The following is a 16,980-nucleotide window of genomic DNA, read 5'->3' as shown; positions in this document are numbered from 1 at the left end:
GCGTCCTTAAAGAGCCCTAAAAGAGATCATAACCTAAAAGTCTTGAGAACAAATCACCTTCTCACTGTTACTCAGCCATTCAGAGATGTGAAGAGCAGAGCTTCTTTCCTGCTGTGAGCAAACGTCTGATTCTCAGTATTTAAGGTTTAAAGCTCAGAAGTCTGCAGCTAAGGACGCGGTCACACTGGCAAACCCTACCGTGCTTAAGCACGCGTCAGCCCTATAGCATGTTTCAAATGGCCAGCGTGACCGCAACCCTGCCATGCTTCAGCACCTTTCACTTCTCTGCTTTGGCACGCTTTGGAGAGGTGGGCTTCAGCAAGGTTTACCTCATGCATGAGCCAAGCACACGGACAGCGCGTGTAATCCATGACGTATGATCACCACGGGCAGACTTCTCAACAATCATTTTAAACCAGGTGAGGGTGTCAGAGGGCCGTGTCTGACCAAAACCATTTACCATAAGTCAAAAAAGTCCCTAAAGTTGAAGCAGTGCTCTCTGTTACTCATATTGTTTTCTGATGAGATTGTGCTTCATGTAAACAGACAATTTATGATGACATGTGTGATACCTGCTTAAGGCCCCGTTTACACGACGTTTCATCTGAAAACGCTGAGATGCAGTGAAAAAAATCTGCGTTTACACGGAAACGCAGAGGGACTGAAAACGCTGTAGTAACATGCCAGGCCTGTAGGTGGTGCTATAACTGTCTTGTCCAAAAGCTGCTTTTGGGAGATCTCTACCGAAGTAGAGTTGAGCTGATCATCTGGTGTATTGGGGAATAATAAGTGCAAAAGTGGAGCAACAGATGCAAATTTTGTTGAAAGACAGTCAGCAGATACAGTAGATTGAGCAGCACAAGCACAACACGGTAGTTGTACTGTTGTATGGGCTCGTGAGAAGTGTGACGTTAGTGTTTCAATGAAAACTCCGGCTTACTGTTTACACGGCAATGGTGTTGGCAGCGTTTCAGAAAAATTCCACTCTGGAGGCCGTTTTCAAAAGTTTGCATTTTAGGTCGGCTGAAACGCCGTTTCCGCGTAAAGACGAGGCTGAAATGAAACAAATTTTTACGTTTCGCCCGAAAACCGTTGTTGTGTACATGGCCCCTAAGTCTGGATCATATTGGAGTAGTGTGACCGCTGACTGCACTCTCCACAGGGGGTATGGCACTGTTGGGAGGGGGGGCAATCGCGCTTGAGCATGCCACGGTTTGGATGGTCAGTGTGACCATGCCCTCACATCTACATGGTTCCTATGAAATAGACCAGGAACTTTATTAGTTGGACTACAGCACAGGTTCAACACACACAGAGACACACAGGCAGACAGACAGACAGACAGACAGACAGACAGACAGACAGGCAGACAGGCAGACAGACAGGCAGACCGACTTGAGTTTGAACTCGGGCCAAAAGTCTGGACACGCCCCTGGTTACAGAGTAGGTGTTTTATTCTATTCTAGAATAAAATAGAACTTTATTTGTCATCGCAACAAGTACAGCGAAATTGCAAACACACTGAATACGGACTGTGGACTTGCCGTGTCAGGCTGTTCTGGATCACTTTGAGAGTCACACGATTCCTGCTGCAGTTCATATACCGATCAATACCCCTAGGCTAGCATACCAAATCTACCCACTCATTGATTTCTATGGAGGCTGTCTTGTGGTGCCCACCCCGGAGCGTTCAGGTCAGTATGAGAGTGAGCCGAGCCGCTGGTCAGCCCAAACAGGGTGAAGCTAAGCAAGTTAGCGGTCCACACAGGCAGAAGAGTGCATGTTAGCTAAGGTTAGCTCGGCGTTAACCACTGATACAGCTCCTGACTGTATAGGGGACATGTTAACAATGACCCAAACCCAGCTGACAGGCTAGAGTAAAGGACATTTTAAAGCGCTACACTCACTGTCCTCTCGGCGGTATGGTTAGCACCGAAGCTAACAGGCTAACAGCGTTTCTGCTGTTTGACACAAAAACCGGATGTTTGGGAATATACAGCTTTACACACTCCAAGGTATGCTAGAGGTCCGTCCACACAAACACTGAACACCTGTGCTGTTAGATACACCACCTAAGCTGCAAATGAAAAATGCACAGACAGCGCACTCGCTTATTACCTGTCAGGCGGATTTTGATGCTAGACCCGGTCCTCCGAGTCCCTGGATTCGACATCACTCCGGGAAAACGTTCCCACCGGGGTCTCCAAGAACACGGCCTCACCACCAGATGAGAGCGCGAGGAGCTTCAGGTGCAAACCATGCGGTCAGTGTTGGTCCCCCTCACAGTTTATAGTGTATTATTTGACCGCAAAGCGCTGCGCTCCACCAAAGCCAAACCAGATCCACTACACAACATTTTCAGGCAGGCTCAGCTCCGTACTGACGTCACGTCCTCCTTTGCGTGCTCGCGTACGGAAAGCGCGGGCTATTCCGTGAAAGCTGATGATGGGGAGTTATTTTCAGCAAGCTGAATCATTAGAATCTGTTCAGTAAAATGTTTCGTTCAAAAGATTCGTTCACCGAATCGTTCAGTACTTATCTGCAGCTCTGCCTGTGAATCAGAATTTAAAAAGCTGAATCATGGTAGAACGGTTAGTTCTGCTCTACTATTGGACTGAGGATTGAAAATGAGCTGAGAATTTAGAGGGATAAAGTTACAGTTTGAAAACTGAATGCAACAATCACATATCCTGACAGTATTGTTATAGTTTCTACCTAGCTAATTAATATTTAGTCTTTAGGATTTCACATTATTTTTCATTTAATCTGATTAAAAATATATTAATACAACACCTAATTGTGGATGTCTTTTATTTTCATAACAAAACCTTCAATATAAAAAACATTTGATGAAAGTTAATCACGTGTAAAGCCCTTTGCACACCAGACATGTATTTTTCGCGCAAACATTTAGCACGTTATCTATTTTTTCTGAACCTACTGTTTTTTAATGCAAGCTTTCAAACCAGCCAGCAATGTTCTTTTGCTGAGCCCAATTGCAGCTACAGGGGCTGCTAAATGAATAGCGCTGCTGTAAACAGAACACAGTCTTTACAGAAAATACGCCTTGATTTATGATCTGCTCCTGATTATGGGCCAAAGCTGAACCGTGAGCAGAATCTATAGAGACATTACACTGGATAGCCCTCAGAATTTGTTGAAGAGCTTTGAAATCATTATATCTGTCAGTGCTGCACATAGAAATGCTCATAGGATCTGAAGAGCGGCGCAAACAATGCTTCCTAGATCAGGCCACAGGGACGCTTTGACTCTAACCCAACATGTGAGAGAACAACAAGACAAACTTAACAAGTTTTGAATGAGTTTGTGATACACAGGCTGGGGGTGTGTAAGCTGTGGCGATTTTAGGGGGTGGCCACTCCTGTTGCCACCCCAGATCCAATAGGTAGTTGGCCAAGTTCGTCAACACAAAAACAAGAGAAACGCTGTCAATCAATGGGCATGGCTGACTGACTGATCTGGAGTCAGTTTGACACTTTGAAGTACCACGGTATGGTTGGACTGAGGCTGCAGAGAGCTGATTTCAGATCAGCGGGGGATGTTCTAGTGACCATGCAGATCTGGGGTCAGTGGAGCCATGAGATGAGCACGCTGCATCTCCGTGTCACCTGCAGCTACGACGAGGCAGGACAGAGAGAGAAGCATTCATTTCAGCGGATGAAAACGGATGAAGACAATTGAAAGGTATGGTATTTAATGTTTAATTTTGTCGTGATTTGTTCTGAATGTGTAGGAAAACTTTATTTAGCAAATTTTATATAAGTAGCAGCAGCTAAAAGATGAGATACTGCACGAAGTTAGCTAGTGTAGCAGCAGCCTGCAAACCAAGTTGGTATTAACGTCAGTAGCTTTTTTGTTGTTGTTAATAGGATAAACTGAAGACCAGGGTTATTTTGCTGATGTGTATGTTCAATATCTTAAGTGGATGTTTTATTTTTCACTAACCAGTGTATGAAATTAAATATGACAGTCATGAAGTTAATCAAAAGGGCTTATGTGCAGTGCTGGGGGGGGGGGGGGGGGGGGGGGGGACGACAATCGGGACACCATACAGTTTAAAATATTGCATTTAAAATCATTCTTAGGTGTTCAACTGCAAATTATTTTTGATTACAGTCACAACTAAAATACTAACTAATCTAGAAGAAAAACATTAAAAACTGTAAATTGATTGGTTTGACATTCTTTACATATTTAACCCTATATAGCCAACTGTATCATGTCTGATACATACTTTTACAATACCTCTATCTACTCAATATGATCAACAAATTACAATAAAAACATCTGGATACAATCAGATAAAAGATAAAAATGTCCTCTTATGGATTATCAGTTGCCAAAAACACCTAATGTATCAAATGAGAGACAACAAATCTATATGTTGAATTTTATTGACATTTTGATAATTTTAGTGTTTTAGCAGAAAGTGAAACAAACATTTCAGCTCCAAAAAATAAGAATTTTCTGGCTATAATCTATGATATTGGCCTTGAAAGGGTTAAGGTTGTTACAGCACTTTATCCAGCACTGTATTTGCTGTGTTTTGAATGCTGTTTAGAGACTTTTTTTCTCTTAGAGATTAAGGCCTTGGCTCATTTTCACAGCTCACATGTTTTAGACAATAGGCAGATCAACTTGCATTCAAATGCCACAAATGTTAGAGACACAATGTGTGTTGAATGTGCTATTAAGAGTAAAAAACATAATTATACCCATTGTTGACACTTCCTTGCTTCTTGAACTGTTTTAACAAAGTCAAAGTTGTTATTTAAAGGGTCCCAGTGCCCCATGAACACCTTTAATTTGTAGACTGATTTAAACTCAATTCGACAATGATCTCTCTTGAAATAGTTATAGCTATACTTAGAAGTGAATTGACTGACTGGTTGATTGAATGATTGATTGGTTGCATGACTGACTGATTGAATTACATTCCCCCAGCGATATTAAGATATGAAGAGAAGCAAAGATATCCAGAGCTTCTTTTTTTTTAAAAAGAAGAGTCACAGTCAGCCACAGCTTCTACCAGCAGGAATGATGATAGGGGTGATGAGCAGTCCGCTCCCCCAATGCAGGATGGTAGGTCAAGTTTGTGTGTGTGTGTGTGTGTGTGTGTGTGTGTGTGTGTGTGTGTGTGTGTGTGTGTGTGTGTGTGTGTGTGTGTGTGCGCGCACGCCTGCCTGTCTGTCTGTCTGTCTGTCATTTTAAACCATCCTTGTATTCCCACAGTTGACCAGCCACACTTAGAGGAGGAGACTGGTCTATCTTGAAGTATTTGTTCTGTGGCCTGCATTGCTGTGTTTTTATTTAACCACAAGGTGGCCCCACAATAGGTAAAGAACACTCAGGTAACAATACAAGTGACAGCTGACTGACTCTTCTACTTGAGTTACTGCCCTTATCTGTCTTTCGCTCCTTACATATATACATGCACACAAACACACACACGCGTATATATCTAAATCTCTCTCTCTCTCTCTCTCTCTCTCTCTCTCTCTCTCTCTCTCTCTCTATATATATATATATATATATATATATATATATATATATATATATATATATATATATATATATATATTTATACATATAAATGTATGTGTGTGTGTGTGTCTGAGAAAGGGTTTTATTCCATGATACCATGGCCACCCCAGACCAACTTTGTGTCCCATCCTTGCCACCCCAGTGAAATTGTCCTGGATACGCCACTGTGTGTAAGGATGCGGTCACACTGGCCCTCCAAAACGTGCCGTTCTTGAGCATGATTGTCCCCCTGTAGCGCTGCTCCCCAGCTGGAGAGTACGGCCGGCGGTCACACTACCCCAATATGAACCAGACTTTAATGGGTATCAGACACGCGCACAGCCTGCCTACGTCATTGTGAAGCATTTGTTTACATGAAGCGCGATCTCATCAGAGTCAGCACAATGAGACACAGAGAGCCCTGCTACAACTTTAGAGACTTTTGGACTTATATTAAGTTGTTTTCGCCCGACACAGCCCTCTGACACCCCCGCTTTGTTTAAAATGACTGTCGAGAGATGCGCTCGCGGTGATCATACGTAATGGATCGCACGCGCTGTCCGCGTGCTTGTGCTTGTGCATGAAGTAAACCAAGCCGAAGCCCACCTCTTCGAAGCGTGCTGAAGCACGGAAGGGAATCGTGCTTGAGCACGGTACAGTTGCGGTCACACTGGCCATTCCAAACGTGCTTTACGGCTGAAGCGTGCTTAGGCACGGCACGATTTGCCTTTGTGACCGCGTCCTAAGTCAAGCACAGTGTAGCCCTGGTTATTCCCCTTAAGAATTGATTTACATCAGACACAAAGAATAAATCTGTTAACTGTCCAGAGTGAAGCAAAGATCAACAGTAATCAAGACGATTCGCCTATTTAAATCTATAGGTGTTAAGATCCCGGGGCCTGTACTACGAAGCTGGAAGAGAGAACCAATTGGTCAGTGGGCGGTCTGTCACACCCGGTGAGCTCTTATCCTGAAACTTAACCTGCTCCGGTGAATTTATATTTCGTTTATGTTTTCATTGAGAACTGATCTGCTGTCTGTCATGTCATGTTTATATTTTCTAGTTGTTTCTAATAATAGGCTATGCAATGCATATCTGGCATTTATTGATGTTGGTGTTGAGATTTTTGCAGGCCATATGGCCAGTTTATTGTCATTAAATCAGCGGTGAATTCAAAGTTGATTTCAAGTTTTCTTCTGTGTCTGTCTGTTGTGTTAGCCTTTTCCTTTCAAATGCTGCCGCCAGTGTTGCCAGAACTCATGAAACAAATAAGCAACCAGGCATTTAAAAACAAGCCCAAAACAAGCAACCTATTCAATGGAGCCCACGCCCCCTAGGTTCTGGGGAGAGAAAAACTGTGGGATAGATTGCCAGTGTACATTCAAATGGACAGATTGATGAACTGTGTGCAGTTTTGGAAACTTGTACTGATGATGCAATTTATTTTTCTTCTCCTGAGCTTCATGATAATGACCACAAGAGGGAGTTAAACCATCTTTTCACATTCTTTACTTAAAGAAAACAAAATCAACATCTTTTCAACTGGTGTTACATAAATACACTTAACTCGAAAACAGAGTGCATCAAGTCACCTGAATTAATATTGCAAAGAAATTTTTCTTGTTTTCCCTTTAACAAAGTTCTGAAAGCATCCAAACCTTCAGTGCAGCTCAAACTGTAACTGAACACATGAGGAACAAAGAGCTTTATGTTATTGGCAGCACAACAGTAAGTAAAAAAAAAATCACATATTTCTCTTGCCACTGTCTGAACTGAATAGACTGCATGAAACAAAGTCTGTGCATACATATTTATAAGTTGTATTTTATTTCCAACTCTGGTAAAATAGTTTTATTTTTACCAAAATATTGATACTAAGGTTTGAAATATTGATATTGTATCGGGAGTCAAAATATCACGATATATTGCGGTACCAATACTTTTTCACACCTCTAACACTAACCTTATGCCGTGGCCACACCAAACGCGAACACGCAAATTTACTCGCGCGAATGGCCTGTCACGCGCAGCGTGAACGCCCGAGTCTTGCCGCTGGACTTTTTTGACAAGCTGAGGCGCGAACACGCGAATGCACGGTACTGCGCATGCGGAGTAGAGAGCTCATTCATTTAAAGACCGAAAGTCCAAAAGAGCAGCTGAAAAACAATGAGCTGTGGTTTCCAAAGCATGACAGGAGAGTGTGTGAAAGCTTTGGAGATCACAATCAATGCCTGCTGCCTCTCCCTGGTAATCTACCAGCCCTGCCTGGCTGTTCCCTGCGATCTCATCCTCGATCCCCCGAACCTCCGACACCCCGTACCCCCGACCACCCGAACCCCCGACCCATGTTCCCGGAGGTCTCCCTGGGGATAATGAAGGGGTGGAGGAAAGAGAGGAGCACAGAGAACTTCCATCTTTTCCCTCGCTCTGCCCCTGCCCTACTCTTTCCTCCTCTCTATCAGGCTTAAAACTCCGCTGAGGAAAACACAGTCGGACTCAGTGATAGCCCATGCAGGCAGATCCAGCTGGGAACGAATGTTTTCAGAACTTACATTCAAAACCTGTTTCCTCAGAGACTTTCAACCAAGCCTGCTCCTGTTTTTCCGGTCTCTGTAGAGTACACACGTCGTATCATATAACTCTGGATGATGACACACCGCACAGATTGTTTTCTCCTCCATCCTCCGGCGGAGTTGGAGCCGGAGCAGGCGGCAGTTGCCCCCCAACGTCGTCAAAACAATGACGTCGTGGGGGAATATTTTGAACTCGAGCGAATTCGCGTCTACCGCCCAAACGCGTGAACGCTCCAAACGCGCCGCGCCAAACATGCAAATCGCGCCGCCCGAGGCGAATCGGCGGCTTAACGCGTCTTTGCATTGACTTTGTATGTAATCGCGCCGCAAATTCGCGTTTGGTGTGGCCGCACCATTATATTTCAAGTTGCTCAGGTAGTAAAGTGCAAATTAAATGTATTAAAAAATAAGAATAAAAAAATTGTCCAAACTGGAGTTATGACATATATAATAAATAATGGAAATATCTTTCTTTCAGCATGTTTCAGCTCCATATCAAGACATTACTGATGGCCCACATACAAAATAATAAATAATATAACCATACAAAAAAAAAAACGTGTTGGAAATATTTTAACCATCCACTTGTTTAGCTTGGGGGGGGGGGTCAATCAAAGTCAAATATTAAAATGGCATAGAAGCTTACGACTCCATGGGATGGGTACAGAGTAGACAGTTTCCTGCTTGTGTAGAGGCCAGGGCTTGTGCTGTAGACAGAAGAGGAAAGATAATCAAATGAGAAAAAAAACAACAAACAGAAACACTTCTTTTCTTAGCATTATAACCTGACTTTCATTAAGAAAAAAGAAAAAAAGGTACAGTAACAGTGCTTACCTTAATATTCATCTTCACTGTCTTCATCTGCATCCGTTCTCTCTGATGCTCCGCTCATGTACATGCAACAGTTGAAGCGCTGAATCATCTCTTTGGTTGACACTAGTGCTGCACGATTTGGGGAAAAGGTGCGATTTGCGATTAGGTGGACAATATTGTGAATGCGATTGTGCTTGCGATTTAATACAAAAAGTTGTGTCATGATGAGTCTCCAGACTTGCTTGGTTATCATGGAGATAAATCTGAATTGCATGTGCTGACATTGCGATTGCGATAATCATGCAGCCCTAGTCGACACAAAGTCTTTGCAACATATGCCATTTTTTCTCAGTCCATATTTAATGTGCAGTATGTTGCTGAGGGTCTCCTGTCCCATTCTGTTTCTGAGATTTGACTTCACCAGGCTCATTTGTGAGAAAACTCTTTCCACGTCTGCATTGCTCAGAGGCATTGCCAGCAATGAGAGACAAAAGAGGGCAAGTTCTTTGAAAGCGCTGTCTCCACTGCTGTCCTTATAGTTCAACACTTCCACAGAGTGGAACACTGGGGTCTGTCATGCCAATGACAAGCAGTTGGTCATCTGATGTGGGGATCATTCCAGGTCTCACCACTCTGGAGATGAGGGAGCGAGAGAAAATCAGCAGACATTCCAACATTTTGAATGGATTCCCCCTGTCCTGCTGGAATAGCTTGTTGATCCTGCTAAATTCTTGTAGAAAGGGCATTATAGGGGACTTCTAGGTCACCGAAAGGATGGCAGCATAGAAATGGGTCTCTGACAATCGTGAAATTAATCAGCCCCGAAAGGCAAAATAGATTGAGAATTTTATTGTGAAACAAGATAATTTAGACGGGGTCGAGAATGGCGTCTAAAATTAAATGCAAAAAAACTTGGACAAACTACCGACAAAGACAGCGAGGAGCAGCGACACGTGGGGGCTAAAGTTAGCCTAGCCAAGGCAAGCAAGACAAGTGCTGACAGCAAAGGGATGAATGAGGGAGACGGGTCCATAAACTTGTCTCTGATTCTAAGAGAGATACAGGAATTTAGACACGACAACAAAAAACAACTGGATGAGATAATGGGAGAAATTGCGAAAACCAATTCGAGATTAGAGGAAGCCGAGGTGAGGATTGTGGAAAGCGAGGAACGGTTACAGAGCACGGAGGAGGTAGTAGCAGAAATGCTAAAAATACAAGAACAGCTCCAGAGAAAGTTAACGGACCAGGAGGGACGGTCCAGGAGGGACAACCTGAGAATATACGGTGTTCCAAAGGGAGCTGAAGGCAAGTCCGGGCTCATTATCCCGTTCATAGAGAAGCTGCTGAAGGAGAACCTAGACATCCCCGCCACCAAGGAGCTCTAGATAGAGAGAGCCCATCACGCTGTGGCGCCCCGTCCCCCTGCCGGGGCTCAGCCACGGTCAATACTGGTCCGATTCCTCAGCTTTAGAGTGAAGGAAGATGTGATTAAACTGGTGTGGCAGAAGAAAGGATTCACCTGGGAAAACTGCAAAATTAATCTTGACCATGACTACGCACCCGAAATCCTTATGAGACGGAAGGAATACGCGGAAACACAGAGGGTCCTGAAGGAAAGCAACATCAGGTTTCAGACCCTGTACCCAGCGCGTTTGAGAGTTTTCTTGAAGGACAGGACAAGGACCTACGAGACAGCGGAGGAGGCGACATCGGACCTGGCAGGACGAGGAATACCTTTAAAAGTAATCAAATATCCGGGATCGCTCCTCGAGAAAGCACAGCGGTGGCTGAGGCAACCGGCGCGGGCGGGACGCACACCCCAGGCCAGCAGAGTACCGGTCTACAAGGCAAAGCTGCAGGTTTTCAGACGGGATCAGACGGAGAATAAAGACTGAAAAAAGAACTGCAGGTGGCGGTTTCAAATGGAGGGTTTGATCCAGGTTAAGATCGCCTCGCTTGAGAAACGAACTCAGGACAGACGTCAACTGAAATAGAACCTGATTGTCGAGACACTGGTGGGATTTTTTGTTAGTTTTTTTTCCTCTTTTTTTCTTCTTTTACGGCGGTAGAGGGCCCTCCTACCCGGTGTGTTTAGGAGGTTGTCCCTCGAAGATAGAGAAAGCCAGTGAAAAGATTTTACTGTTTGAAGTCCCAAAAAACTTTGAAATGTTATATATTGAAAATGTTCCTTATGTTCATGTTATGATGTGTTTGTGGTTTGAAGTTCAGGGAGTGTTTATTGTTAGTCTAGAGGGGAGGAGAGAATATACTGCTTTAGTAATAAAAAAATGCAGAATTGAACAAATGAAAATAATTTCCTTCAATGTTAATGGGGTCTTAAACCCCATTAAGCGAAGCAAGATTCTGTCAAAACTGAAAAAAAAGAGAAGGCACAGATAGCTTTGCTCCAAGAAACACATATGAATGAGGTTGAACATGGAAAATTAAAACAGATGGGCTTTAGTCATGTGTTTTCTTCCTCACATAGTTCCAGTCACAGGAGAGGAGTAGCCACTCTCATATCCAAAAATCTAAATTATGAACATGTATCAGAGACTGAAAATGAGGGGGGAAGGTTTGTAAAGACATCAGGACGTATAGATGGGATGGAAATAACATTATTGAACGTTTATGCTCCACCAGGGAGTGATTGGCTATTTTACAGACATATATTTGACATGATGGCTGAATCCCAGGGGTTAGTGATATGTGGGGGAGATTTCAACATCAGATTGAACCCTACACTTGACTCATCAAAAACCACCAACCAAGACAGACCTCTGATCTGGAAAATTAAAGCTTTAATGAATGAGTTGGGTATCATTGATATTTGGAGGGACCTACATCCAAATGTTCGAGATTATACACACTATTCTTTTCCACATTCAGTTTATTCAAGGATTAACTATTTTTTTATATTAAGTATGGATAGGTTAAAAATAAGTGACTGCAGCATTGCCACAATCGACTTGTCTGACCACAGCCCATTATTTTTGTCTGTTAATATTAAGAAGAAAATTCGAAGAACAACATGGAAGCTCAATTCAAATATTCTCAATGACCCCAAAATAGTGGAGAAATTACAAAAGGACATTAAAGACTATCTAGAGGTGAATGATGACGGAGAAATATCTCCAGCAATTCTATGGGATACATTGAAAGCTGTAATGAGAGGGAAAATTATTTCTATCGCTGCATATACACAAAAACTTAAACGACAAAGATTAGCAGAATAGATACAGTCGGCCTACAGAGGAACGCCCACAAAACGTCATATCCGGTTTGCACCGAGGGGGAAAACAAACCGTCTTCCACCATGCCGAAAAGTTGCTGTGTACCCTTTTGCACATCAAATAAGATAAAAAATCAGAGTCTCAAGTTTTACATAATACCGAACAGAAGCACTGAGCCGAGGAGAAGAACGCGGTGGCTTCAAGCGATCCGGCGGGAGGATAAGTTTGGTCGCCTGTGGGATCCAAAATCCAAACATGTGTACGTCTGTAGTCAGCACTTCATTACAGGCATGACAACGTTGCTTTCACAGAATTACAGTGATATGTTTTTCGTAGTTAACTTGAACATTAACGTGAATATTTAATGAACAGTTTTAAGAGAAATTTGCTTATATATTGCTTATATATTGCTATACCACGCATGCTACCATACTACGTCACAAAAGCTAAGCGAGAATTCAGCAAAATACAGCTGTGCTATTAACATTGGTGATAGCTTACCAGGTTTACACAGTAAAAAGGTTTATTTCGTTAGCTTTACTCCTATATTTTGTAATTTTGCAGTTTGATTTTCCCCTTCTCATTTCGTTTGTGAAGTTTTACTGTAGGCTTAAAAACCGAGGACACCGCCCACCCGGACTACATTCCCTCACTGTTCCCAAATAGAAAGGCAAATTCTCCAGATAAAGTATTGAAGAGGTTTGAGAGAAGGAGGAATGATTTAATATGATAATATGATATAATATATAAATACATAATAATATGATATAATACATAAATACATAATAATATGATATAATAATATAATGAACATCTCTAATCAAAGCCACCTGCTGTTTGTCTTTCTACAGATCCCTGAAAATATCTCAGTGCTGCTCTGCTGCTGTACATCCTGTCACCCTGCCTCTGATGCCTGACGCTCTGCCTCTGATGCCTGACGCTCTGCCTCTGATGCCTGACGCTCTGCCTCTGATGCCTGACGCTCTGCTGACTGTTGTGTTGCCTGGTGCGTTACTGAACTGAATTGAGAAGGAATACATCTGTGTTAACTCTCATTCATCCAGGTCATGGTTATCATGGTTATTAGATACTCTATATTACCAAAAGTATTCGCTCACCTGCCTTGACTCTCATATGAACTTAAGTGCCATCCAATTCCTAATCCATAGGGTTCAATCTGACGTGGGTCCACCCTTTGCAGCTATAATAGCTTCAACTCTTCTGTGAAGGCTGTCCACAAGGTTTAGGAGTGTTTATGAGAATTGTTGACCATTCTTCCAGAAGAGTATTTGTGAGCTCACACACTAATGTTGGACCAGAAGGCCTGGCTCTCAGTTTCTGCTCTAATTCATCCCAAGGTGTTCTCTGGGGTTGAGGTCAGGACTCAATGCAGGCCAGTCTACAGCAGACTCTGTCCTCCATGTCTTTATGGAGCTGCTTTGTGCTCTGGTGCTCAGTCATGTTGGAAGAGGAAGGGGCCAGCTCCAAACTGTTCCCACAAAGTTGGAGCATGGAATTGTCCAAAATGTCTTGATGTGTTCTTCTGGAAGAATGGTCAAAAATTCGCATAAACACTCCTAAACCTTGTGGACAGCCTTCCCAGAAGAGTTGAAGCTGTTACAGCTGCAAAGAGTGGACCGATGTCAGATTGAACCCTGTGGATTAGGAATGGGATGGCACTGAAGTCCATATGTGAGTCAAGACAGGTGAGCGAATACTTTTGGACATATTGTGCAATCTGGAAAGAAGGTCTTTAGGTTCACTGCACCTTCTGCATAGAATTATCTCCAGACTGAATTTCAGATACAAAATTTTGTGTCTCTGCATGTCTTTAAATCTTTAATGAAAATTCTGGAATAGAGACTTCCTGAATGTAACTGTTTTTGTCGATGACTTGTATTGTTTTCCTTACTCGTTTTTTTACTGTATTAAGTCTGTGACTTTTTGTTGAAACTTTTTTGCTGCCATTCTTGGTAATGTAAGACTGAAAATAAGATATGCTAATCATAACCAATTGTTAATTAGATTGTTTACTTAAAACAGTTCTAAAGAGATGTTTAAATGATTTATGATGTAGACATAACTTTAGTTTGTTCTCTGGTTATTGCTGCACTGTTGTTTACAATTATCAGTTTACAGTAATGTTAATATGCTGGTAAGAGGTATTACGCCTAGGGGGCACTGCTGATGGTTAAGGAAGGGCAGGAGAGAGGAGAGTGGGAGAGATGTATGGATGGTTCTTGGTGTCGGAGCTCACTAAAAGTTAATGAGAACGTTCTGAATCTGTGTTGGACTGATTTATTCCTTAACACACACCCACGTCGCTTACAGTAATGTCTCCCTTGGAAAAAAGATCTCAGTGGGACTAACCTGGTTACATAAAAAAAATAAATAACTACCTGTGCTCCATATATCTGACCTGTGTGCTGCCTACTAAGAACAAACATGTTCAATACTTAGCATGATAGATACTTTTGTTTCTTAGGTGACTTATTTTATGACATTTTAACACATTGATAGGGAATTCAATGACCTACCTGCGCATCTCTCAGCTCAAGAAGTCTGTGGGAGATGTGTTGTGATCAGAATTTTTGCAAGACATTTGTTAAAGAACTAATAAAATCCTCATCTCTTTGGACTCGGAATATCAGGCAGGTCTGGGGAGTCCAAGTGATGAAGTCCGCATACAATCGCTTGGTCACAAACATCTGCATTTGGACCTATCAAATAAAGCAAATATACAGTTCAAATATACAGTCCACTGCAGTTGCTGTGGACAGTGAGGACAGAGCCGTCACCCTTGACTGCAACCCATGTCTGATGTGGCTTCTCTGTTACTCTCCAGGATGGCTTCACATCAGACCGAAACAGGTAAATATCAGAGGCAGGTATTCTGAAGTGCAGCACAACTCCAACAAAGCCACTCGTAGAAAATTTATGTGCCTCCAGGGACCGAAAATTTTTCAGGCTGTGATGACTGTAAATCCCTGCATGAGATACAGGGTTATCAATAATACTTTTGCAGCTCATATCTGTTGTGCATCAACAACCATAGTGTGGTGAACATATTCACAAAAACCTGCTAAATTTCTTGTTAGACATTAAAATGATATCAGGTTTAATTCATCAGTAGATGTAATTTTGCCTCTTACCGGGTGATTCAACCAGGTAACAAAAGATGTCAGGGAATGACACATCAGGCCATTGAGTTGGATCATTGATCCATTCGTTTATGACATAAGGACAACAATCCGATCCTACAAGGGTAATTTTTTTTAGGTATCTTTCCCTGTCAAGGGGCTGTAATGAGTCAAAGTACGACATTTTAGCTGTTAGCATCAATGTAAAGATTTGAAATCCGCGGGCTGTCAGTGCTGCAGCCGAGGGGGAAAGGATTGTTTTCCCCCTCAAAATGCCCCGCCCCCAACCGTGATGTAACTATGACACGACGCCGACTGTATCTATTGCAGGGAAGATTAAAGCAACTGCAACTGGCTGACAGCAATAAACTAGACACAACTTTAAGACTGGAAATTAAAAACTACAACGTGAAATAGATGATATTTATATGCAGGAAACCCAGAAAAAACGTATTTTCCTTAAACAAATCAACTACGAGGTGGGCGGCAAATCAGCTAAATTTTTAGCATACAAATTACGCAAGCAACAACAGGAAAACACAATTAATAAAATTAAGAGCCCCCAAACAAAGTTAATGGAAAATACAACAAAAAATACAAGAGAGCTTTGAAACATTTTACAGGGAGTTATATTCTCAACCCAAGGCCTCCAGTGAGAGTCTGATTGACACTTTCTTAAGCATGTTAGAGTTACCGACTCTCTCTGTGGAACAGAATAAGAGACTAACACAACCAATCACTTTGCAGGAATTGAATACAGCTATTTCAAAACTAAAGAAGGGGAAATCACTGGGCTCAGATGGGTTTACTACAGAGTGGAGTAAGTGTCTAAAATCTCAATTGTCTCCGTTACTACTTAATACTTTTAACTTTTGAGCAGAAAACTAAGGAAAAAACTGGAGCAATGATAGTGGGGTTGGACGCCGAGAAAGCTTTTGACTCTGTTAGATGGGAGTTTTATATCGAGTAATGACAAAATTTGGATTTGAAAACAGGTTTATTGAAGTGATTCAGGCCCTGTATGACAAACCCACTGCTCGAATCAAAATTAATGGAGACCTTTCCAATGCAATTGTCTTGGAGAGAGGAACAAGACAGGGGTGCCCCATTTCTCCCCTACTTTTTGCTTTATTTACTGAACCCTTGGCCCAGCAAATCAGACAGAGTGAAATAATTAAGGGTATTAAGGTGGCATTATTTGCAGATGATGTTTTAATCTATCTGAGCAAGCCAGAAAGGTCATTTGATGGGTTGATGGTATTGTTGAATGATTTTAGCAAAATATCAGGTTATAAGCTTAACATATCTAAAACACAGGTTATGACTTTAAACTATACTGCCTCAAAGAACTTGCAGGATAAATATAATCTCAAATGGGAAACTGAAGAGCTGAAATATTTGGGTATTACTCTGACAAAAGATCTATCAAAATTGTCACAGGCAAATTATGATCCCCTCTCCTTGAAGATTAAGCAAGATATGCACAGATGGAATCTGGTCCCTTTTCTTAGTCTGTCCGCAAGAATAAGTGCAGTCAAAATGAACATTTTCCCACGACTTTTATACCTTTTCCGTACTTTACCAGTGGAAGTAAAGGACAGTCAGATGAGAGAGTGGGATAAAGGGATTTCTCGATTTATCTGGCAAGGGAAAAAACCATTAAATTAAATTTA

The 16,980-nt window shown here is 42.2% G+C and overlaps 1 protein-coding gene and 1 long non-coding RNA gene across 3 annotated transcripts in view; one reads left to right on the top strand and one right to left on the bottom strand.

The window, feature by feature from the left end:
* Nucleotides 1-2,397, bottom strand: part of smurf1 (SMAD specific E3 ubiquitin protein ligase 1) — a 29,011-nt gene extending 26,614 nt beyond the window's left edge. For both annotated transcript variants that reach the window (XM_074696081.1, XM_074696082.1), the window contains exon 1: nt 2,119-2,397. In XM_074696081.1, the coding sequence (XP_074552182.1) occupies nt 2,119-2,173 (55 nt within the window). In that variant the 5' untranslated portion in view covers nt 2,174-2,397. The remainder of the gene's footprint in view (nt 1-2,118) is intronic.
* A 9,819-nt stretch (nt 2,398-12,216) lies between these two features.
* Nucleotides 12,217-13,836, top strand: LOC141810016 (uncharacterized). Its single transcript, XR_012600034.1, has 3 exons — nt 12,217-12,426; nt 12,765-12,866; nt 13,019-13,836. It is a non-coding gene; the product is annotated as an uncharacterized LOC141810016 (long non-coding RNA).
* The last annotated feature ends 3,144 nt before the right edge of the window (nt 13,837-16,980 follow it).

Source organism: Halichoeres trimaculatus, unplaced genomic scaffold (genome assembly GCF_033239565.1).
Source record: "Halichoeres trimaculatus isolate MK-OKI-2021-1 unplaced genomic scaffold, fHalTri1.1 fHalTri1_scaffold_20, whole genome shotgun sequence".
Taxonomy (NCBI): Eukaryota; Metazoa; Chordata; class Actinopteri; order Labriformes; family Labridae; genus Halichoeres; species Halichoeres trimaculatus.
This window is presented reverse-complemented; position numbering and strand designations above follow the sequence as displayed.